Source organism: Canis lupus, chromosome 19 (assembly GCF_011100685.1).
Source record: "Canis lupus familiaris isolate Mischka breed German Shepherd chromosome 19, alternate assembly UU_Cfam_GSD_1.0, whole genome shotgun sequence".
Lineage (NCBI taxonomy): Eukaryota > Metazoa > Chordata > Mammalia > Carnivora > Canidae > Canis > Canis lupus.
Genome location: NC_049240.1, coordinates 31914502 through 31937575, shown reverse-complemented (window position 1 = coordinate 31937575; position 23074 = coordinate 31914502). Strand labels below are relative to the sequence as shown.

The following is a 23074-nucleotide window of genomic DNA, read 5'->3' as shown; positions in this document are numbered from 1 at the left end:
AGACTGAGTATCTAGTAGTGTCTCTGTACAAGTATCACTCTTTGATACTCCAGCATTGACCTCAGCATCTAGTCATGGCTGGTCTACTACCATGTACAAGTTCATACCTGTTGCTTTGTGACTGTCTGATTAGCTTCCACTGTCCCTTTCACAGGGTTTTCTCAGATGGTGGGCATATTTTGAGGTATCTGTTCAACCTGTTAGCCATTAACCCTTCCCTGGGAAGACCCTTTCACCCTGAGGTATGCCATGAGGTCCCATTGCAATGATCAGACCTTTGGAGAAAACCTAACCCATTTTGGGACAATGTGCTTTCCTCTCTTGGATATGTGGTATTAGAAGGAGGAGTAAGGTCAATCTCTCCCATTTCTAAAGCATGTAATCTTGGAAAGCTAGGGGGCAGCCACATTCTAGCCTTCAGAAAGCAACAGGAAACTCTAGTCTACAGAGAGAATAACTAAAGCAAAATAAGAGGAGAACGATGGAAAAAAAAAAGAGGAGAAAGATGTTGAGAGCGAGTTCTGCTAGTTTAACTCTGGACTCTTGCATCTGAAAAGGTAGTATCTGGGAGGAGATGAAGTAAAAATCTACGGGATTCTAAAGAAGGTGAAGAGACTCAATATCGCTCTGCCAATCACACCTTATGATATAATTACTTGCCTTCCAACTTAGGCTGAAAGAAATTTTTTCAAGGGGGAAATAAATGGAGATATGATACCAGCCAGTTTATACAATGAGAGCTAAGAAGAGGAAACTCATTATCAAGCAACCAGTTCAAAATGCAAAATTTCATCAAATATTTATTGGGCACCTCTTCTCTGCCCAGCAATTGATTCGTCACTGGGGACACAAAGGTGCATGGGACATAGCTCCTGTTCTTCAAGCTCGTGGTCTAAGGGGTCCAGAGAGGCCAACAGCTGCAGTACACAGTGAAGGCAACAGCCATAATGGACCAAAAGTGGAGGCCTGGGACCCTCCAGGAGGTGGCCCCACCACTTAGGGAGGAAGTGAGAATTGTTAGACCCAGAACAGCAACACCTGAACATCCCAGGAAGAGTAGGGCCCAGAGTGACAGTGAGCAGGTAGGTTCTGCAGCGGCAGACAGTGGATTGAATGTCAGGGTGAGGATGGGGGACAGTGAGACTCCCACAAGGCTGCCTCAAGAATAGGAAAAATGAGGAAAGAAGAAGAAGGCATGGGAGGTGGGGGGGCGCGGTAAGATGAGTTTGGAAGACTGGATCTCTGACGTGGTAGGACTGCTAAAGAGAGGGATCCCTAGGTGGCGCAGCGGTTTGGCGCCTGCCTTTGGCCCAGGGCGCGATCCTGGAGACCCGGGATCGAATCCCACATCGGGCTCCCGGTGCATGGAGCCTGCTTCTTCTTCTGCCTGTGTCTCTGCCTCTCTCTCTCTCTCTCTCTCTCTCTGTGACTGTCATAAATAAATAAAAATTTAAAAAAAAAAAAAAAAAAAGGACTGCTAAAGAGGATCATACAGTAAGAGTGGGCAGAGTGAGGAGAGCAAGAGGGAGCCTGGGCAAGAGATCCTTATAGGCCTGAGAAGACAGGGCACAAGGATGGGGACCGGAAGCCTGGAAAGAGCAGAAGCCAAGGGAGTGGGGAGTGGAAAGGAAGGAGGGTCCTCCACTGGATGCCTTGAGAGGCCAGGGTCCTGTCCCCACTTTGCCCAAGACAGTCAGGTGTATGCCTGCTGTCTCGACATCATTACTTACAACCTCCCATCTCTCTAAGTCATGTGGTCACTCTAGGTGGGACCAAGGCCAAAAGGTGTGAAATGAAGACAGCAAAACGAAGGCCATGTAAGAGATTGGTTTCAGTGGGTGGTGGGGTGGGAGCAGGTTGTGGCGGGCTGAGAAATCATTGCAAGTGGAGGCAATCATTGTGGATGCCTCTTCCAAGAAGCTGGCCATCAGGGGGCAGAGGTGGAACTGCATCTGGAAGGCCTCGAGTGCAGAGGGAGGGCTCTTGACCATCTGGGCTGGCCAGACCCGGGCAAGACCCAGACAGACCAGCCGATGGGGAAGGCCAGTTAAGAGGAAGAAAGATAAAGACAGGGCACAGTGGCTTCACTGTGTCCTCTCAGGATGGAAGTGGATTGGGGTGGGAGGACTGAGAGCGCAGGGGCAGGGACTGGCCTCACAAGCAGGAGAGGAGGCTCTCTTCCCACTCAGATGGTGCTATGGACTCAATATCCATGTTATCCTGCCCAAATTCATGTTGAAACCCTATTCCCCCAGAGTGACTATATTTGAAGATAGGGTCTGTAGGGAGGTAATGAAAGTTAAACAGGATCATACGAGTGGGGCCCTAATATGATAGGATTAGTGTCCTTATAAGAAGAGACTCCAAAGAGCTCCTTCTCTATCTGCCTCTCTACACCCACTCAGAGGAAAGACCATGTGAGGACAAAGCAGCAAGGGAGCTCTCACAAGGCCCAGCCCCACCGGCCCTTGATCTGGGCCATCAAGCCTCCAGAACTGTGAGAAAATACATTTCTGTTGTTTGAGCCTACCCAGACTGTGGTACTTTCTTACAGCAGCCAGAGCTGACTGACGTACATGCGAAGGAAGGGAACAGGTGGATACAATTTAGATACGTCTAGAAGAGCCCAATGCTGGTCGGAGGAAGTTCATTCATGGCTGTCAGGAAATAGGAGACAAGCTTGTCTATGACAATGAAAGAAGGGCCAGGAAGGTCAGGAACACAGACATCAGGGAGAGCCCACAGGTGAGGATGTTGGACATGTGGGGATTCTGGAGAAGACAGGAAAACAGGAACCCTGGCAGCAGGGTGGGCTGGGACTATAGCACATGGCCAAGAAAAGACGTTTTTGCCCCAAATGCCCCCTGGAATCTGCCGGACACAGAACATTGAGGTTGAGTGGGCCCCAGGATATTATTATTTTCTGGAGTCCACATGAATGCCGAGTAGCCCTCTGTTTGTAATGTAAGCACATAGATAGGATCTGAGTGTTGTGGGTTTTACCCTGCAGGTTGTCCCAATGCCTGAGTGAAGGTCAGTGGTGAGAAAGCTCAGCTTGCTAAAGGCAGGAAAGTGAGGAGCAAGTCAGGGGACATTGGAGGGCGCTTGTTGTGATAGTGAAACTCTAATCCTGGTTATGAAGTCTAGGCTTCCAAGTGGGGCACCCTTCGTCCTCCCCGGGCATGGAGGAAGCTGTAGGGCAGGGATAATGGGAACAGGGTGCATGGAGAAAGGCCCCATGGGAGCATAGAAAGGTGGGTCAAAGCTAAGAGAAAGAGCCTCTTAAAGAGTTTGGGAGGTGTAACCTCCAGGTGATTGATTTTATGACTTCTCAAGATCATCTCTGGGGCCCATAATAAAATGGTATGTGTAATTCAGTAATTGTTGTATGTCTTATAAAGTGATTAGATTAAACTGAAATTAATGTCACTTTGAGATTTGGGAGAAAATTTTGTGACAGCCCCCTTGGGCACCAGAAACCAATGCAGGCCTCTTTCTAGGAGCAGATGTGGGTGCTCGTTAGGAATCCCAGGGTTGGGTCCTCACACCATGTCTGGGTGAGTGGCCCTGACAAATGGCTTCACCCCTCTTGGAGCCTGGGCTTCTTTCTCTGCACGATGAGGGTTATGAGAATAAAGTCGGATGGTGCTGGCAAGGCTCTGGCAGGGTATCTGGTATGAAGTGAGTGCTCGATAAAGGAAGCCTTCATCATCATTATCATCATCATCCACATTAATTTTAGAGAGAGCAACAGTTTTCAAAAGGAATCCACAAATATTTCCCCCAGAAAATGAGAAGGTGATTTTTCTGGTAGATAAAAAAAATCCCAGTGAGCCTCCTCTGAAGAGTTGTCCAGAGCCAGCCCCTCAGGTGACCCTTGCAGGTCTTCCTAAAATCCTGCTCCCCCGGGTTGCCACAGAGCCTGTCAGCGCCCTGGAGGCAGTAGCACCATGTGCCAGACGGCTGTGCCAAGACTTTTTCTGTTTCTGAGCTGTCCACTGAGACAGGATGGAGAGAGGAGGGAGGCCGGAGAAGATTAAGCCCATTCTTGGCACCAGTCATTTTGTCTGGAAGTGTGTGTTCTTCAGGTACACATGTTCTGTCTTCGGCTCCGATTCCCTGTCACCAATCCCACCGTGTTGAATCCCATATGCAACAAACCCCTATTGTTAGTTCTGCTAATGCATTTCCCCTGAAACAGGACAAGCTTCGAGGCAGCAATTCTTGACCAGGAGCAGTTCTTCCCTCCCTGCCTCTCGGACAACATTTGGCAATGTCTGGAGACATATTTCTGTTGGCACAACGCAGAGAGGTGCTACTGGCTTCTGGTGGGTAAAGGCCAGGGATGGTGCTAGATGGCACACGATGTACAGGATCCCCCATAACAAAGAATTCTGTGACTCTCCTCTCTCCACCGTGTCCCCACTCTTCCTACCCTATCACTTCCTCCAAGCTGAGAGAGGGGCTCACTCCCTTCCTGGCACCCTTTGCTGAAAGCCCAGATTTAATATCCAGGGTTACAGTGTGTCAAAGTGAAGAAACCCCACTCGAAGGAGAAAGTAGCTCTCTACACCCCATTTAACTCACTAAGGTCATGAAGTTGGCAGTTTGCCAGATGCCACAGATTAAAAAGCCCTTCCTTGAATGACTGTTTTTCATTTACTTGACACAGTTATGTACAATTTTGTAAGTAATGATTGCCTTCAGGATGTCATTGTTTATTACTTGGTGCTACAGGAAAGTGCCACAGCTTATGACACTCATTCATTCACTCATTCACTCTTTCACTCAACCAACACACTCATTGAGCTCCTCCTTACACTGTGGCAGGCTCTAGGGATAGAAGATGAATAAGACAACATCTCAAAGTGTGTGTATTGGGGAGGAGGAGGAGTACAGATATGCTAGTGAATAATCTCAATATCGTTCCAGGGAAAAGTCCTCATGAGCTTCAAGGGGGTGGGATAGCAAAGGGAGGTAAGACCATGTTTCTATGGAGGTCTCAGAAAACTGGCCCCTTCAGTCATCATCACTTTCTGGTTTCAATTTGCAAGGGACCCTCCTGACGCTTCCCTATATGGAAAGGCGAGGGGACAGGGCAGGCAGCAGTAATAAGCAATTTGGCTTAATGATGTCCCATTAGGAAGATATCCGTGATCTTACTCAATGGGGGGTCCCCAAAATGAATAAAAATTTGTTGGGATGCTTGGGAGGCTCAGTGGTTGAGCATCTGCTTTCGGCTCAGGGCATGATCCCAGGGTTCTGGGATCAAGTCCAGTATGGGCTCCCCGTAGGGAGCCAGCTCTGCCTATGTCTGTCTCTCTCTCTCTCTCCCTCTCTCTCTCTCTCTCTCTCTCTCTCTCTCTGTGGGTGTGTGTGTGTTGCTCATGAGTAAATGAAATCTTTAAAAAATAATAACTTTAGGGGCAACAGGGTGGCTCAGTGGCTGAGTGTCTGCCTTTGGCTCAGGTCATAGTCCTGGAGACCTGGGATTGAGTCCCACATCGGGCTTCCCACGTGGAGCCTGCTTCTCCCTCTGCCTGTGTCTCTGCCTCTCTCTCTGTGTCTCTCATGAATAAATAAATAAAATTTAAAAATAACTTTAAAAAATTGTTTAAATGCCCTAAATCTCCAAATCAAATGTCTGACCATTCAGAGTCAAAGAAACAGAAGGTAAGCAGGGTTTCAAAGGCTGGGAAATACTCCAACCAAAGTAGGTCAGTTCCATTCTTATTTATTAAAGGAGTTCTTGCCAAGACGTATGAGACCTCAGGTCCAGATAAGCCCATAAAACGCCCAGAGGACCGAAACTTATACACAGGAAACCATCTTGGGATAATACAAAGCAGGACATGAGTGTATGAAAATGACATGTAAAGACAAAGGACATAAGGAAGCATTGCTATGGGTGACTGAGATCGAGAGAGCTGGGTTCTAGTCCCAGCTCCACCGCTAACTTGCTGATTTGGGGCTGGTCTCTTTTTTTCTGTGGTTCTCAGTTTGTTCATCTGTAAAATAAGGGAATTGGACCAGAGCATCATGAAAAGCCTTCCAAGGCACACTGAAGATTCAAGCCAAGTGGAAGCTTTCATTGCCCCCTCTGCTTATTCCTGACGTAACCTGGGGATCCCCTTGAGATTAAAAATGTAGGTTGAACCTCAGTCCTGAAGCTCAGCCACACGTTGGTTTCTTCCGACCACCTCAGGGTTAAGAAGTAGGTGGGGAAGGTCATAGGAAGAAGCTACTGCCTCTCTCATCCTGGGCACTGAATAGCAACATACCTAGAGGCGTTGAATTGTCCCCAGTGTCCTGAGTGGTATTTCCCCAAGTTGGGAGTTCAGATTAGTGAGGGGGTACTATTGCTCTAGCACTTTCTGACACCAGCACTGCCACGGATGAGAAGAGACTCCAGGGTTACAAGGGAGCTGGGAATGAGAGTCTCACATCCCACTCTTCCAAACTACTGCTGCTGGAATGTCACAGAGCTGCCCAAGGGGCATCCCCTGAGTATGAACACTCCCATCAGCTCTGGCGGTGAAGGTTTTTCTTATAATCAAACAGGAGAGGACTCCTGGAAGGCAAGGTCATTTGGACATCAGAAAGGACTCACCCAGGATGGAGACTGGAGACGCAGAATTAGGTCCCCAAGCACTTTTCCTGGGGAGTTTCTTAGGACAGGGGCCTTGAAGGCCAGTTTGGAATGCTGGTGGGAAGAAGTGGTTTTGGAAATCTGCACCCCCTGGGCCCTCCTCCCACCCTACCCCCCAACCCCCCCACCACCACCATTCCTTCCATCCAGGCTATCTGGGTGCAGCCACTCATTCACAAATCCCAGTGGGAGAGGCTCTGGAGTCCAAGGAGTTTCTGTGGGAAAGGAAAACAAGCCACCCACTTTGCCTTTCTCTTTTCTTTTCCAGCTCCTCCCTGGATAGGGTTGGCCGGGACCAGTTACTCCCAGGACCCCTCAGATGTACAGACTTCAGGGAGCCAAATCCCAAAGAGAGGGAGGGAGCTGTGAACCGTCCCACCACAGACAGACCCAGAAGCTCCAGCCAGAACTTTCTGAGGTTTCCCTCGGAGTGTGTGTGTGTGTGTGTGTGTGTGTGTGTTAAAATGTCAAGGCTTTGGGACCGAAGGATGTGGGTTCCAAGCATCTTTTCCTGGGGCAAGATTTTTGGCCTTACTTAGAGTCCCTGTTTCCCAGTCCCTAAAATCGAGGGTGACAATATCGACCTGGAAAGCCGATCGTGAGGTTTCAATGAAAAACTGGAGGCGGCGTGCCCGGCACACAGTGGGCCCTGCCAGGGGCGCGGCAGGGCTTCCGTCGAGGCACAGCCCGGAGGAAGGGGTCGGTGTGCAGACGGGAGGGGGGCCAAGCCCGCCTTCGCCAGGCGCACCTGCTCTTTTCATTCTGGGGGGATGGGGGCGGGGTACGGGGTGTCAGATTTCCCCCTCTCCGCGGAAGATCTGGGGACCCCGCAGGCCCCCCTGGCGTGGGACGGGGCCCACGAGCGGAGCGTACTCACGGCGTGCGCGGCGCAGGCGAGCAGCAGCAGCAGGCGGGGACGCATGGTGCCCGGCGCGCCCCCGGGGGCGCCTCGACGGCCGCCCGTGTGCGCCCCGCGGCCCGGGGGCTCAGCGCCCTGCGCAGGGGCCCGCGCCCCGGCCGGCCGCCGCGTGCGGAGGAGCCCTGCGGGGCGGCCCTCCCGCCGCGGCCCCGGGACTGCTCCTCCTCCCGGAGGTGGCCGCCCGCTACGCCGCCCAGCCCATGGATAAGGCGCGGGCGCCCGCGCTCCTCCAGCCGGCCCCGACTGGCCGCGGCCGAGCAGGCGGAGGGGGGCCCGGGCCGGGGGTGGGGGTGGGGGTGGGGGGGGCGGAGGCCCCGGGAGAGGCAGCCCCCCGCCCCCCGAGTCCCGAGGGCGCGCTCCCTGGCTTTGCCGCGGAGGGCACCGTGCGCCCCCTTCTGCGTCTCGCATCGGTTGATCCCCGCCCTCGGGTTGAAGGGAGGTTGAGCGGCTGCTCCTGGATGCAGATCGCATCTGTTGGGGGGGGGGGGGGGGGGGTAGCTACTTGGCACTTCCTTTCTGATTTTTCACTTTATATTTCCTCATTATTGAGGGGCCCCTGGGTGCTCAGTCTGTTGAGCGTCCGCCGTTGGCTCAGGTCATGATCCCAGGGTCCTGGGACGGAGCCCCACATCGGGCTTTCTGCCCAGAGAGGGAGCCTGCTTCTCCCTCTCCCTCTGCTGCTCTGTTTGTGCTCTGTCAAATAAATAAAATCTTTTTTAAAAAAAATAAAGTCATTCTAAAATAAATAAATAAGTCATAACGCTCATTTCTAGGGAATTTCATTCCCCTGAGCACCATCACATGAGGAAGTTCGGATGATCAGGTGAGACGGGAAAGGACCCCGTGGTACACCCAAGGTGTTATGGGGGCTGCGCTGAAGATGAACCCCTGGAGGCTTTGTGCTTCCTGGTGTCCCTGTGAAGCTATTTAAGCACCAGGCAGGTCTCCCCAGTAGCTGCTCAACCAGAGTGAGTGCCTAGACGACCTGGAGGTGGGCTTTTAGCCTCTCAGTACTGGGTACCCTCAAATGGCTCTTACAGGCCCAGTTTTCTCTTTCTCTGTTTTTGTTTCCACTCCTCTTCTCTTGGTTCTCCTATCTTGACCTTTCTCCCAGCACTTTAAGTACACATCAGCTCCTTGAATTCCCCCCCAAGCCCTTTAGTCATAATATGCCCATTTGATAGAGAAGGGTATTGAGGGTGCAGGAGGATCAACCATGCTGCTGGGTACCTGCGACTCAGAAGGTCAGATCAGAAAGCCTGCCTAACCCTGGTACCCTGATTTTCTGTGACTGGCCTCTGGTCAGATGGCTAACCTGCTTTTTTTTGTTTGTTTAGCTAACCTGCTCTTAAGGCAGCATATGCTAGTCCTTAGCGGCCTTCCTCACCTGAAGAAGCTATTGATAGGGCAAAGCTGGTAAATCAGAGTAAAAATAAAAGGGAGAAAGAACTTTCAGCTCTCAGGTCCACAGTCAATACCCAGGGTATATCAGCCTAAAGTATACAGAAACATGCATTCAGTTTTTTTTTTTTTTAAAGATTTTATTTATTTATTCATGAGAGACACAGGGAGAGAGGCAGAGACTTAGGCAGAAAGAGAAGCAGGCTCCCTGCAGGGAGCCCAATGCAGGACTCAATCCCAGGACCCTGGGATCACTGAGCCAAAGGCAGATGCTTTACCACTGAGCCACCCAGGTGCCCCACATGAATTCCTTTTTTAAGAACTTTTCCTACGGAAATACTCACCCAAAGATTCAATGAAATATGTGCAAGGATGTTTGTAGAAACACTAGTACAGTAGTGGAGAACAGGAGATAATGTATGTGGAAGGGGAACACTCAACCCCACCCTTGATTTCCTTCCTCCCGGAGTGCATCCATTAGTATAATCCTCCTGACCTTTCTCTACTCCCTCATTAAGGCTCTCCCCCTAACACACAGACACACATACACACACACACACACACACACACACACACACACAGGTAGAGAGAGCTCTATGTGATTCACACATATGTGGTAAGGACTTGCATGAGGTTCTGCACTCCTGCCTCCCTTTGACAGCTCCCTCATCTGCAGAGAGCCTGTAAGTGGATTGTCCCAGCGGACTCATTGCTGGTCAAGGCTCTGCCTGTGTGGAACCAGTGTCACCAGGGACAGTGGTAATTCTGCAGTTCAAAGTCAGAAAACCCACTTGCCCTCAAGTATAAACGCAGTCTCCCAGTTATCACTCATGAAAGTGCTACTTGACCTCATCTGTCTTAATCTTATTTATTAAATGGGTCAAAATTCAGGCTGGAAAGAATGTTGCTTCCCTGGCCCCTTAAGCCCCAACACCCTAAACGTACATCAGAAAAACCATGCCGTAAGGACTTGCCATTTTTACTGTATAGACCTCTGTGTTGTGTTTTCTGTAACCACTGTATGCATTGGTTCTTTGATGGGAAGAAATTTCAAGAAAACAGTACAAAAACAGAATCTGTGCTCTATATCAGAGCCTCATGATCTCCAGGAAAATAGCAGAACCACATTGGTTCTGTGCAACTTAATAAATTTCTGGCCTGTGGCAAGCCATTCTTCCTTAAATGGGAGGTTCTGCCTCTCTGAGTATTGAGAAAAGGGTCTGAGGTGCTCCATGAGAAGCCCATTTTCAAGTCATGGATGCAGTTAGTGGCTTTGTAAAACCTGCCTGAGAAAATGATTTCATAACAGGGGTGGAAGGAAAGAGGTTGGGAACTAACAATGTTTTTAATACCTGCCATGTGCTAGAGACCCTTTTTAGGCATTTGGAGTGTGTTACCATAGCCAATCCTCCAGGACTATATGAGAGATATTTACTTTCTTTGATCAATGAGATGGGACTAGCTAACAAGGGGCAGGGGCAGGATTTGAACCCAGGACTGAGCTCAAAGCTTCTGCCTTTACCTTTTGTACTGTACTAGGGTTCTTGTCCGTCATGAAGATGACTTCCTTACTCTTGGGCTTCCAAAGTGCTTTTGTATGCATCATCTCATTTGTCCCTTAAAACAGCCCTATGGGGTTGGCAAGATAACAGCCATGCCTGGCAGAAGATGGAGAACCGAAAGCATGGGTGGTTTCACTAAAGAGTGTTTAATGAAAGGACAATGGAGGTGTAGTGCTGTGGGCAAGGTTAAGGGAGCCAGTGAGGGACAGTGAGATAGCAGGGACTAGCAACTAGCAAGTAGAGGGCAAAGACTCTCCCCTTGACAAAACTTGAGCTTAACTCCTCAGAGCCCTATTCTCTGAATTCTCCTATTCTCACCTAGGCCTGGATCTTGGCCCCTAAATAGAATTTAGAAAGTTGTATTTATTAAAGCACAGGGACAGGACCTTGGCCAATTCCTAAATAGAATTCTCCTATTCTCACCTAGGCCTGGATCTTGGCCCCCTCTGTCTCTGGCCTGCCCAGCCCGGTCTCAGCAAGAGTCCCACCGTCCTCAGCTTAGTAAGAATCCCTCCAACTCTTTTTCCCCCCTCCAACTCTTGATAGCTGACCATCTTTGATATCTGGTCAAGTTCCTCATTCCCCACCTCTGCTGTCTCAATCCTGGCCTGCCTTCAGCAAGGATCCTGTTAAGTCCTGCTAGCAAGAATCCCCCACTCTTGATGTCTCCTCTTAGTGATCTTCCATCCACTGCCCCCTCATCCTGCTCCTAGGCCATAAATCCCCACTTGTCCTTATTGTGTTCCAAATTGAGCTGGGTCTCTCTCCCCTATTGCAATACCCCTTTACTAACTGTCTTGAATAAAGTCTTTCTAACCATTTTAACAAGTGTTAAAATGTTTTCTTTAATAAGGGGCAAGGAGAAAAAGCAGTGTCCCAGAAGTTGGCAAGAGCTGTCCTAGAGTCACGCTAGGAACTTAACCAGAAAGGAATGTGGCCACTGTTAAAACTGCAGCCCTGGAAGGGGGTTAGGTGGTCAGATAAATACCCTGACTTCTCTTCTCCTGTCCACTGATCTCCTGGTGATGTCTCCATTAGCTGAACACAACCCAGTGCCAGAGACAAGACAGGCATATGAGAGATAGAGAAACTATCCATACAGTCTACCTGCTGGATGGAGAAGGGAGAAAATGGATTTGGGAGGGAGGAGGCAAAAGGAGAAAGGATAGCCCCACTTGGAAATCTTACATCCATTTAACAGATGAAGAAAAAGAGATGTGATGAGACTGTAGCTCAACAATCACACATTTGGGAGGTAGGCTCGCTGGTACCAGAACTCTGGACTTTGGGTCCCCAGCCTTGAACTGTTTCCATCCCACACCCCTTACACTCAACTCTAGTGATGGAAAACCTCAGCAATTATTTTTTATCATTTCACAGTTCTAGGGTTGACCTCAACCAGGCAGTTCTCATTCAAAGTCTCTCCCCAGGGCACCTGGGTGGCTCAGTTGGTAAAGCGCTGACTCAGGTGGTTCAGATCATGATCTCAGGGTCATGGGCTTGAGCCCCGGATTGGGCTACAAGCTCAGTGGGGAATCTGCTTGGGACTCTTTCTCCCTCTCCCTTTGCCCCTTTCCCCATGCTCTCAAATAAATAAACAAATCTAAAAAAAAAAAAAAAAGTCTCCCAGGGTTGCAGTCAGACAGTGGCTAGGACCAGAGTCATCCTAAGATGTGCTTGGTCAAATGTCTGGGGCTGGAGCAACGGGGGCTCCTCATGCATCTCCCACTGTCTGTGTGCTTTCTCCACGTGATCTTGGTGACAGGGAGCTTCGAGAGTGGCTCATGATCACAAAAGTGTGCATCCCAAGAAAGAGCATGTGGAAACTGTATTGTGATTGATGATGCAGCTTTGGGAATCACACAGTGCTGCTTCTGTTGCTTTGAATTGTCCATATTACCAATTGATCTATCATAGTTGCTAACTCAGAAAAGGTACTGGTGAGCCCTGGCACGCTCCTCAGCCAACTGGTTGGTAGGGTGGGGATCCCAAGACGGGCGGACAAATTGAAAGGAGAGCTCCTGGCTGGGTTTGCTAGCATTATTGTTCAACAAACTCCGATAAACTCGTGGCAAGAGAAGCCAATAACTCAGGAGACAAGAGTTCGGAAAAAAGAAAGGGAGAAATTTATTTTGGGTGCCTGCAGCAGCAGGGAGGTAGCAGGCTCAACCAACCTTTCCAGCCCTCAAGATGTGATGTGATTTGATGTTTCAGTACAGGAGCAAATGGCCAAGAAAGAATTCTTGAGACATTTTCAGTGCAAGAAAGTTGTATTTATTAAAGCACAGGGACAGGACCTGTGGGCACAAAGAGTTGCCCTGGGATTGTGAGGAGCAATTGATTATACACTTTTAAGTTATGAGACAAAGGAAGTTTCCAAAAGGACTTTCATATGTTAAAGAAGACTCTCAGGATCCTGGAGGCCTGGCTATTGTCAAGCTAAGGTTGTTTTTTCCTCTAGCAAGGCATTAATATTAAGACAGTTGGGAGTTCCTGGAGGAATGTCAAACTCTGCCTGTCTCAAGTATTTGTCAATGGGCTGCAGGTTATTAGGAAATTTAATTTTATCTACATTTCTTTTGTCTTTGTTCTCCACATCAAGATGGACATCTAGAGTTTATAGAGAGAGGTTGGGGTGTGTGTGCAAGAAAACAGGTAGAGAGCACCTGGTCATGGATGGGGGTCAGTATGTGTTCAGCACTTGATCATGGTGGGGAAGGAGACATTGGGGTGTGGTCTTCTAGGCATTCCATTGCTATGAAGGCTTTTCTGGTCTGGCAGTTGGAATGAGGTCATTGCAAAATGTCTTGTCAATGCCTCAAGAAAGTGTGATAAGAAATAAGCACAATAGGTTTAAGTTAGAGCTGAATTAAGGGGTCTTTACTATTTCTGGTTATAACTGTTGGGGGTCTATAGTTGAGCAAGAGGGCTCACTGACATCCAGACAATCAGAAAAGCCTGCCCAGGTTCAAGGGAAGGCACCATACACTCACCTCTTGATGAGAGAATGAGAAGATTCTAGAAGAACTTGTGAAACCACAAATATTATGGCCATTGTGGGGAAATGCCATACTATACACCCTCTAAACTGCATTATAATCCCCATGAGTGATGAAGAGGGGCTATCTCTCTTTTTTCTTGTAAAGATTTATTTACCAATAAAAGGGAGAGAGGCAGAGGAAGAGGGAGTGAGAGAATCTCAAACAGACTCCCTGCTGAGTGTGGAGCCCAGTGCAGGGCTCAATTTCCCAACTGTGAGATCATGACCTGATCTGAAATCAAGAGTCAGGAGCTTAACCAACTGAGCCACCCAAGCACCCATCTCTTTGATTTTTTTTTTCCATCTCTCTGATTTTGATGATTTTCTATCTAGATCTTGATTCTAATCCTTTTCTCCTAGTACCCCCACAGGAAGAGTGGGGCATACAAACCTAAGTCGTGACCACCCCAAACTCTAGAAGTTCATGTTCTTGTAACAGTAGTTTAGAAGTTACCCTGATGATGGAAGTTCTTATATTTGATTCTAAGATAACTAGTTCTCCATTGGTTTCATACAAATATTCTTATCCCAGTGAGACAGAATGTAAGGGTAAATACTGAAGGGTAACCAGAATATGGGACCCGAAACATGCCACTTTGGTCGTAAGGATTATTTTGAGCCAAAAGCAATTGAGAACTAGCAGCCACGGGAAAAACTCTTTACCCACTTCCCCTCCCCTTTGCCTAAATTATAAAGTATAAATATGCCTTTTTGTAAAGGAAATTTACACTTATAATGGAAATTTCCATTTGTTAAAAAAAAAAAAAAGTCTATACCAGGAAGAGAGCTATGCACCCAAGACTACTCGTATTACCTGAGAGACTCTTAGCCACATAACAGGACAAATCTTATTTATCATACATTTTCTCGCCTCCTCTTCCTATACTTGCCTCCCCAGCCCAGAAGCTCCCAAGCCCCCTTTTCTTTTGCTTAGCCTAAAATGATAAATACACTACAATCATCTGACCACCTTTCTGAATCTCATTTCCTTATGAAACGTCAGTGCATCTGCAGGTCATTACAACTGTTTTGCTCTTGTTCATCTGTCTTCTAACAAATTGATTTGCAATTGAACCCGGGAGGGTAGGGATAAAAGATTTTTCCTCCCCTTCTATACAACCCCCCAAAAGCTAGATTTTAAAAATCTCTGGTGCCCGAAGGGAAAGAGATCTTTTCTCCTCTTCCTTCTCTTTTAGTATTTCCTTTATAAAACTTGTAATTAGAAATCTCCTCCATCTTTCTGAAATGTATGTAAATCTTTTAAAAAGTGAAATAAGCCTATTGCCAGCTTTGTGTCAGGAAATGTTTTTCTTGAAGGCGTTGGATCCATCTCTGTGAAATGTGGATATAAGGCACGGTGATGCCCCAGCTCCCTGTCACTGTGGGAGGTTAGCTCAGACATTTGGCTCCAAGTTGTAATTTCCTGCTTGTCAAAAAGATATGAGGAGCTTCATTTTTCCTTTGGATAAAGACAATTAACTTGTGTGTAAGGGATTGTTTGTGCCAGGCTCTATCAAACGGTAAGATTTTTATTTGTCTTTGCCATCTCTTTGTGGATTGTCAATGATGCACATCTCAGTCTGGTTTAATGCTTAATAATAAAACTGATTCATTCTTTTCTTCATTTTGTGAAGAGGGTTCACTTGGTTGACTAGAGATTTTATTTTAAATTACTTCTCCATTAAAATAAATAAATAAATAAATAAATAAATAAATAAATAAATAACTTCTCCAACAAGAAATTAGGTTGCTTTTTTTTGCATTTTTTTCCAGGAGCAATAAACACTTGTTGGAGAACTAATTAAGCACATTCATTCAATGAATATTCCTTGAGTACTTACTCTGTTCCAGGTGACTGTGCCAGAATGATAGAGGCCTAGTGCACAAAGCCTGTGATACTACAATTGCACCCCCTCCCAGGAGGCCAAGCAAGATGATGGAAGCTGGTTTGCAAGACTTCAGAGACTTGCATAACCACATAGTGAACAATCTGATTGGTCAGCTGAAGTAAGCAACTGCAGAATGTATGGTGGGATGATACCGTAAACTATGATACATGCTATAGCAGCATGTACCAAGGGACCAGACCAAACCTTGTGGGTTAACGTATGAGGCTGAGCCATATCAGTCACCATTCTTATAGGTAAAATGTAGTTGAATATCAATGATTTTATAAGGTTAAATCAGGCTTTTTTTAAAGGGTTTTATTTATTTGTTTGTGAGAGACAGAGAGAGAGGCAGAGACAGAGGCAGAGGGAGAAGCAGGCTCCATGCAGGGAGCGCAATGTGGGACTTGATCCCAGAACCCTGGGATCACAACCTGAGCCAAAAGCAGACACTCAACCTCTGAGCCACTGAGGAGTCCCTAGATTGAACCATATAGGGACTCCTGAGTGGCTCAGCAATTGAGTGTCTGCCTTTGGCTCAGAGCATGATCCTGGAGTCCTGGGATTGAGTCCCATGTCAGGCTTCCTGTGAGGAGCCTGCTTCTCCTTCTGCCTATGTCTCTGCCTCTCTCTGTGTGTCTCTCACGAATAAATAAAGCATTTTAAAAAAAGGTTCAATCTAATAGACATTGGATGGTGTGTCTGGCTAGCCTCCATTCTCCCTTCTTCTGGTACAAGGATCTCCCTTCCTCTCTCCCACTCTCAGACCTTGTGGCTTCAGTGGGGCTTTCACCAACAGCAGCCCAGGGGTGAGCACATGACCCAGACCTATGCGAGGAGAGGCACCTCCACCAAATTGCCACAGTAGCTTGTTCAGGAATGGACACATGATTGATGCTGGGCCAATAAGAGGGGCATCACCAAGACCTATGCATTAGCATTATTCTCAAAACTCATAGCAAGATGGCAGCCCTCTCACGTGATGAAGAGTCCTGGTTGAGAAGGAAGCCAACATGGAGTAGAGAACCAAGAGACAGAAAGACAAGATCCTAACACCATCCTCTGGCATCTAGATGTAGCTGTGACTGAAGTCTCTCTTGATAGAAGAGAGATAGGTAGATAAAAAGATTTTTAACTTTTTTTTACTTTTGAGTTCATTCTGTTGCTTGTAATCCATTTCTGTCACTTAGATCCATTTCTGTCACCTGTAACAATTTCCTCTGGTATATGCTTAAGGAAGGCGTCCCGGAAAAGTGACATTTGAGCAGAAGGGATTGGTTTGGGGGTAAGGGATGAGGAGAGCATTGGGAAGGCGTGAGAAATTAGCTGTCCCCGGATGTCTGGGTTTAAGGCCTTCACCAAATGACCACACCAATGAAATGAACTTGTTCCGCCCCTTCAGCTGCTCAATAAACCAAACAAAGAGGTCTGTCCTCTCTTGAATGTGAGCTTTTCTGGAGCCGAGCTAATGTATTATTGATGAGCCATAAATAATGGGGCAAGGATGATTTTCTATTCAGTGCTCAAGTACAAAGGTATAACACTGACATTTTAATGAGGTTTTTATAGTCCAGGCTCACTGTTTACACTCTGGAAATGTGGGCTGGCTTTCTCAGGAAAGCAGTTTTCCTTTACTTTTCTTATTTTCCCTCTCCATTTGTCAGCATCCTTTTAAATATTTATATGAAATATTATCATTAAAACAGGTCAAATAAAAGAGAGCAAATAAAACCATATCTGAAAGACAATGTTGCCAGTGTTCCCAAGGCCTTATCTTCACTGGAAGGAACAAAGAAAGATCAGGGGGTACCCTGACCTCCCAGAGCTCCCCACATTTCTGCCTAATTAGGCAGTTTAGCTTGGCATACAGAAAAGAAGCCGGCAACAAACAAACCTGGGTTCAAATCCTGATTTAGGCATCAATTAGCCATGTGACCTTGGGCAGTCACTTTAGCCCTCCAGGGCTAAAATCCTCATCTGTGTAATGGGGCAAATAATCCTGATTTTTCAGCATTATCATGAGGTTGAAAAAAAAATCAGTGCAATTAAATGGTCTGCATGTACAAATTGAGAGGCATTTGGCTCCATATAACAGACAAACCAACTCAAATTGGCTGAAATAGCAATAAGGATGAGTACTGGCTCATATGATTGAGTGTCCAGAGACCGAACACACTTCAGGGTGGACTCACGCATGGTTCAGGTTCTGTTTGTGCATGGTTCTCGTGGTTCTGCCCTCCTCTGAGTTGCATAAGCTAAGGCTGGTCGTAAGATGACTACAGCAGTTCTGTACCCCACCATCTAGTCAATGCCCGAGCAACAGAGAATGTGGTACTCTCTTAAGATACTGACACTTCTCCGTTGAAAGGCGGAATCTGTTGGGGAGGAAGAGTTACTCTACCTGTCGATGTCCTTCTAGCTACACTAAGAATCTAATGGGCATGAGACAGAATAACAGGAGAAAATCAAATTTAATATCATACATCCAGGGAATCCACACAGACAAGACATTCCAAAGACAGGCAAAATAAATTACATATGTAATTCTGGACCAAGGAGAAGGGGGTAGGGATCTGGGACTTCAAAGGGAAGCAAAGCAATTCACAGGAAGATGAAAATGAGTAAATGTTTGGTAAACAAATGTTTGCTGGGCCCCTCAGGACCAAGGGGAGTTGGAGGACTTTGATCAAACAGGCCTTGCTAGGTCCCTCCCTGTCTGCCATGCCTAGTTCATAGTATAACATAGTTGCCTATGGTGATAGCTCCCTTCCCAGAGTAATTCCTCCATCTACATTCTTTTCAGGCAGTTGAAGAGGAGATAAAGAGCTTTTCTTCAATCTGCTGGGTATTTATTGCTTTTTAACTCAAAATAATCTTCATGCCAAAGTGGCCCATCTTGGAGTGGCCTGCCCTTGGTGCTCCTTTTGGGCCCCTCTCTGGGCCTCTCATGAATAAATAAATAAAATCTTAAAAAAAAAAAAAAAAAAAAAAAGAAGCCATGGAAAGCCCAAGAAAGAAATCCTTCTTCAGCTGAGTGGAAATTAGCCAAGTTTCTGTTTATCATTGCAGCAATCCCAAAGCTTGCAGGCTTGAAACGATAACCATTTTATTATTTCTCATGATTGCTGGGGTCAGAAATTCAGGCAGGACAGGATTGGGAGTTAAAGCAGTCACAGACCCACCTACATTCAAAGGGAGAGCAAAAGGACCCCATGAGAGGGGCGTCAGAATTTTTAGCCAGCTTTTACCCATTACACCAGGCAAAGGGGATGTGGGAGGGGGGTGGAGCACAGGCAGGGGGTTTGGTGAGAAGAAGGTGGAGGGAGAAGGCCCTAAGTAACTTCCTGTAGAGCCTTAAAAATTGTGTTAAGAATTTTACATTTTCTTTTCCATTCGACATGAAGACATTGAGGAGTTTTAAGCAAGGAAATTAACTGTTCCTCCTGTGCTGCTGAAACTTCTAGTTTATAGCTTCTCTGCCTGTTTTCACACCATTTCATTGACTTAGTTTGGCAGAGGCTAGGATACCTTTGTATTCTGCTCACTGCAAACTCTTGGTAAAATAAGTAAGAAATACATAAATGAATTGGTTAAATAATTGCTCATCGAAGACAGCTGTGATTGCAGGGCATCAGCTTAGTGATTCTCAAACTTTAATATGTCTGTGAATCTCTGGGGGATCTTATCAATATGCAGGTTATGATTCAGTAGGTCTGGGGTGATCTGAAATTCTGCATTTCTGACAAGATCCTGTGCACACAGTTCACGTTTTGAGTAGTTACTGTTTAGAAATCATTGTGTGCCAGAATGTTTTCAGTTCAAAGAAAGAAAGAACGGATGCAGGTACCAGGCAAGCAAAGGTGAGATTATGTCATCCAGGTCCAGAATCTTCTTCCTGTCTCCTTGCTCTGCCAATCCTCCTCACCAGTGTCACCTTCACACTCAGGTCCATTCTGGCTTCTGATGGCTTCTGCACTTCCAAAGAATCACTTCAGGATATTACAATGTATTTATTTATGTCTCTTTCTTAGGAGAGAGGAAGGCTTTTCCAGAGGTTCCTCAGAAGCCTTTCCCTAATGTCTCTGTGGCCAGAATTGGTTATTTACTCAACAGTAAATCAGTTGTAGGCAAGAGGATGGGGAGTTCCATGACTGGTGTAGAATGATCAGTCTGTACTGCTGGAAGTGGGGTCTGGGGAACTGGGACTGGGAAGAAGTCTGAGCAAAGCTGGAGGGTGGGAGTAGACAACCAGCAGTGTCCACTACACTGTCATACTCAATTTGGTGAATTGCACAGAGATCTACATGTTATATCTAGATCCATACCTATGTATCTATTTTTATGTCTATGTTTACATATAAAATAGGAAATGTGGCACTTTTTCTAAGAAAAAAAAATTAGGACAAATTAAAAAGTGTTACCCAATGCCCATTAACCAGTATACGGACACAAGCATTAGATGATTTAAGCTGCAGTGGAAAAGTCTGGGGCTGTGGGAAACAAAGTACTTATTCTAAAATCTACAACCTTGTTGGGTCAACAAAACAGAACTAAAACAACCTACTAACATAGGCAAATGGATTTTTTCACCCACTTGACCAACAGTTACTGGGTGATCACTATAAACAAAGATCTGGGGACGCCTGGGTGGCTCAGCGGTTGAGCGGCAGGGCGTGATCCCGGTGTGCAGGATCGAGTCCCACATCGATCTCTCTGCGCCTCATCAATAAATAAACAAAATCTTAAAATAAAAATAATACTAATACAGGGAGTAGGGGAAAGGTATAGACAAAACAAGATGGTGATTTGAGCCTTGTTACAGATGGCTGTTGAAGGTTCATCATAATACTCGGCCTACCTTCGCGTATGTTTGAAATTTACCCTAACAGAAAGCGTACAGCAAAGCTTATTGAGGTGCTCGGGGATCCGGTGAAGGGAGGTGATCGGGAAGCCCCGCCCCCTGCCCGGGGAGGCCCCGCCCCGGCCCCGCCCCCTCCCGCCGTCCGCTCTCGCGGGGAGCCAGTTTATGGTGTCTCCCGACTTTCTCACCTCTCCTCGGGCACCCACTGCCCTCGCACCCCTAAGTCGCTCTCTCTGTTCTTCCCCAGGCCCCACAGACTGCTCCGAGTCCCCAGAAGTCGCCCGCGGCCTCCGGACCTGGAGCCGCTGCCGCCCGCTCCCCTCCGCCCCACGGCCCGGGGCTTTGGTAGCGTCCGACCGCAGGCCACACCCCCTCCCCGGAGCGCGTCCGCGTCGTCATGGCGACGCTCCCGGCGGCCGCCGGCGCCCGCGGAATCCCGCCCGGGAACCATCTCCCGTGAGAGCAGCCTGGGACCTGGGGCCCAGGGGCCCCCCTGGGCTGCAGCTGAAGCAGCCGGAACCCCGGGCGGGTGTCCAGCCTCCGGTCAGCCTGAGCTGGGGTCAGAGGAGAGGTTAAGTGAGGATTGGGATGGTGCGTGGGTCTGGGGTCGACCCCTACCCCCAGCAGGTGATGGAGTAAAGGGGCGCTGAGGGGAGCAGGCGTTTGGCTGGGGTGAGAGGGCTGCCGAGTAGAGGATGGAGCGAGGGGACCAAGGGTGGGGGGTGTGAAAAGAGACAAGGCATCACCCTGGAGTGAGTGAACTGGGATAGGAGCTCTGGTGAAAATGGTTTAGCCTCTAGTGGTTCCTGCCCGAAGTACCTGCAGGGAATTTGAGGGACCCGAGGAGAGGGAGCTGGGAAGTGAACTTGAGGCAGGTGTTGGCCGGATGGAGGGGAACCAAGCAGGTGTGGAGGCTGTGCTGAGGAGTGGGGAATTTTCAGAGATGCTAGGGAGAGGGAGTGGGAGTAAGGGGAAAGGAGAAACTTTCACAAAATGGTTGTTAAGTACTTTCTTCAGTGTACTCAGTGTATTCTGCTTGATGTTGTGGACCGTGGGGAATCTAAAGCTATGACCTTCTCCAGAAAAAAACAAAACAAAAACCAGACACATAAAGATCCACATAGGATTCACGTTCAATCTCAGTGGCATCACAGAATTGCACTCCCAAGCATGTACAAGGACCCCAAGTTTAGAGACTTAGCTATGGAAGATAGCAAGATGTGTGGGCTCTGTAAAGTGCCATGTACACGGCAATGAATCATTAGTACCGATGAATAGTAGAGGCAGTAGTTGCTAAAGAGTGTTGAAGAGTGTTGAGGTCGGTGGGGACTTTATGAAGAGGGTAGAGTTTAACGTGAATGTTAAGGAAAAGAAAGTCTGACAAAGGGTCCACATGAAGGGAACCCTAGATCCTGTGACAGAAGTCCTAGAAATCCCCTCTGTTGGTGCTAGAGGAGGTGGATTGGCTACTCCACCTCCTCATCACTCCAGAGACAGGCACATGAAGGTAGCTCAAAAATGCCAGTGTCTGATTTCTGAAATCAGAGAGGGAGACAAACCATGAGGGACTCTTTAGAAAACAAAGGGAGGGTCGCTGGAGGGATGTGGCTGGGGGAGATGGGGTACTGGGGGATGGGCATTAAGGAGGACACATGATGGGATGAGCACTTGGTGTTGTATGCAACTGATGAATCAGTGAACTCTACATCTGAAACTAATGATGTACTGTGTTGGCTATTTCGATTTAAATTAAGAAGTGTATATATAAAATAAAAACAACAACAAAATGCCAGTGTCTCCAAATATTAAAGGGTTTCATGATCACATGCAATGAAGAAACCAATTTGGAGAAATCTCAGAAGAGGCCTGTTGAATGATTTACTTCAGCATTTCCCAATTTTATTTGACTATGAGTGCCTTTATTTTTCCCTTCAGTTTGCTGCTCCTCATATCTCGAGAGCATCTCAGGACTACATTTTGGGAAAAGCTCTTTTTTTTTCCTAAGATTTTACTTATTTATTCACGAGAAAACAGAGGAGAGAGAGAGGGAGAGACACAGAGGCAGAGGAAGAGGCAGAGGGAGAGGGAGGCTCCACGCAGGGATCCCAACGTGGGACTCAATCCCACCCGGGTCTCCAGGATCACACCCTGGGCTGAAGGCGGCGCTAAACCGCTGAGCCACCCGGGCTGTCCCATTGGGAAAAGCTCTTGAGGAGAATTAAGGACCATGGGTGGGTTTTGAGCAATGGCATGTTATTGGGTCATGATGTGTGACACAAGATTAATAGGACATCCCTGTGTGGGAACGGAGTAGCAGGAGAGGTAGGGAGGTAGAGAGGGTCTGGTTCACAGTAAATCATGCAGTCACAGAGGTACATTTGTCAAAGACTGAGAAAAAAAATATGTGTGTGCTTTCTCATACTGCCTCTGTTTTTTTTTCCCCAGGAAATGACCTTTGGCTCTAAAAAGAAGACTCGTTTTTCATGATAAAATGGCAGTGGTGAAAACCCCCAGCAGAGAACTAAACAGTGCGGAAGAACCTTTTACTAACATATCCCCCCTCCTTCTGAAGAGCCTAGTGGAGGAGCCCAAGAAAAGAACAGAAGTACCTAATCACCTTCTAGAATCAAGTAAGTGAGTAGAAGAGAGATTTGCTTTACAATTTACATCTTCCCAGAGGACCCAAAGTCCAGAAAGTATAATGGGATTTTTGGTGCTGATTTCTCTATATTGTTTGATAGGCTCACAATAGCTTT

At 47.3% G+C, this 23074-nt stretch overlaps 2 protein-coding genes across 12 annotated transcripts in view; one reads left to right on the top strand and one right to left on the bottom strand.

The window, feature by feature from the left end:
• SCTR (secretin receptor) overlaps nucleotides 1-7620 on the bottom strand; it is a 71368-nt gene extending 63748 nt beyond the window's left edge. For both annotated transcript variants that reach the window (XM_038564964.1, XM_038564965.1), the window contains exon 1: nucleotides 7527-7620. In XM_038564964.1, the coding sequence (XP_038420892.1) occupies nucleotides 7527-7571 (45 nt within the window). In that variant the 5' untranslated portion in view covers nucleotides 7572-7620. The remainder of the gene's footprint in view (nucleotides 1-7526) is intronic.
• Nucleotides 7621-20706: 13086 nt separating this feature from the next.
• The window catches only part of CFAP221 (cilia and flagella associated protein 221), a 123073-nt gene continuing 120705 nt past the window's right edge, over nucleotides 20707-23074 (top strand). For 4 of the 10 annotated variants that reach the window (XM_038564948.1, XM_038564942.1, XM_038564957.1 and 1 more), the window contains exons 1-2: nucleotides 20707-20861; nucleotides 22764-22948. In XM_038564948.1, the coding sequence (XP_038420876.1) occupies nucleotides 22810-22948 (139 nt within the window). In that variant the 5' untranslated portion in view covers nucleotides 20707-20861; nucleotides 22764-22809. Of the gene's footprint in view, nucleotides 20946-22763; nucleotides 22949-23074 lie in introns of those variants that run through there. The other 6 variants (XM_038564944.1, XM_038564943.1, XM_038564947.1 and 3 more) reach the window with 6 other exon arrangements.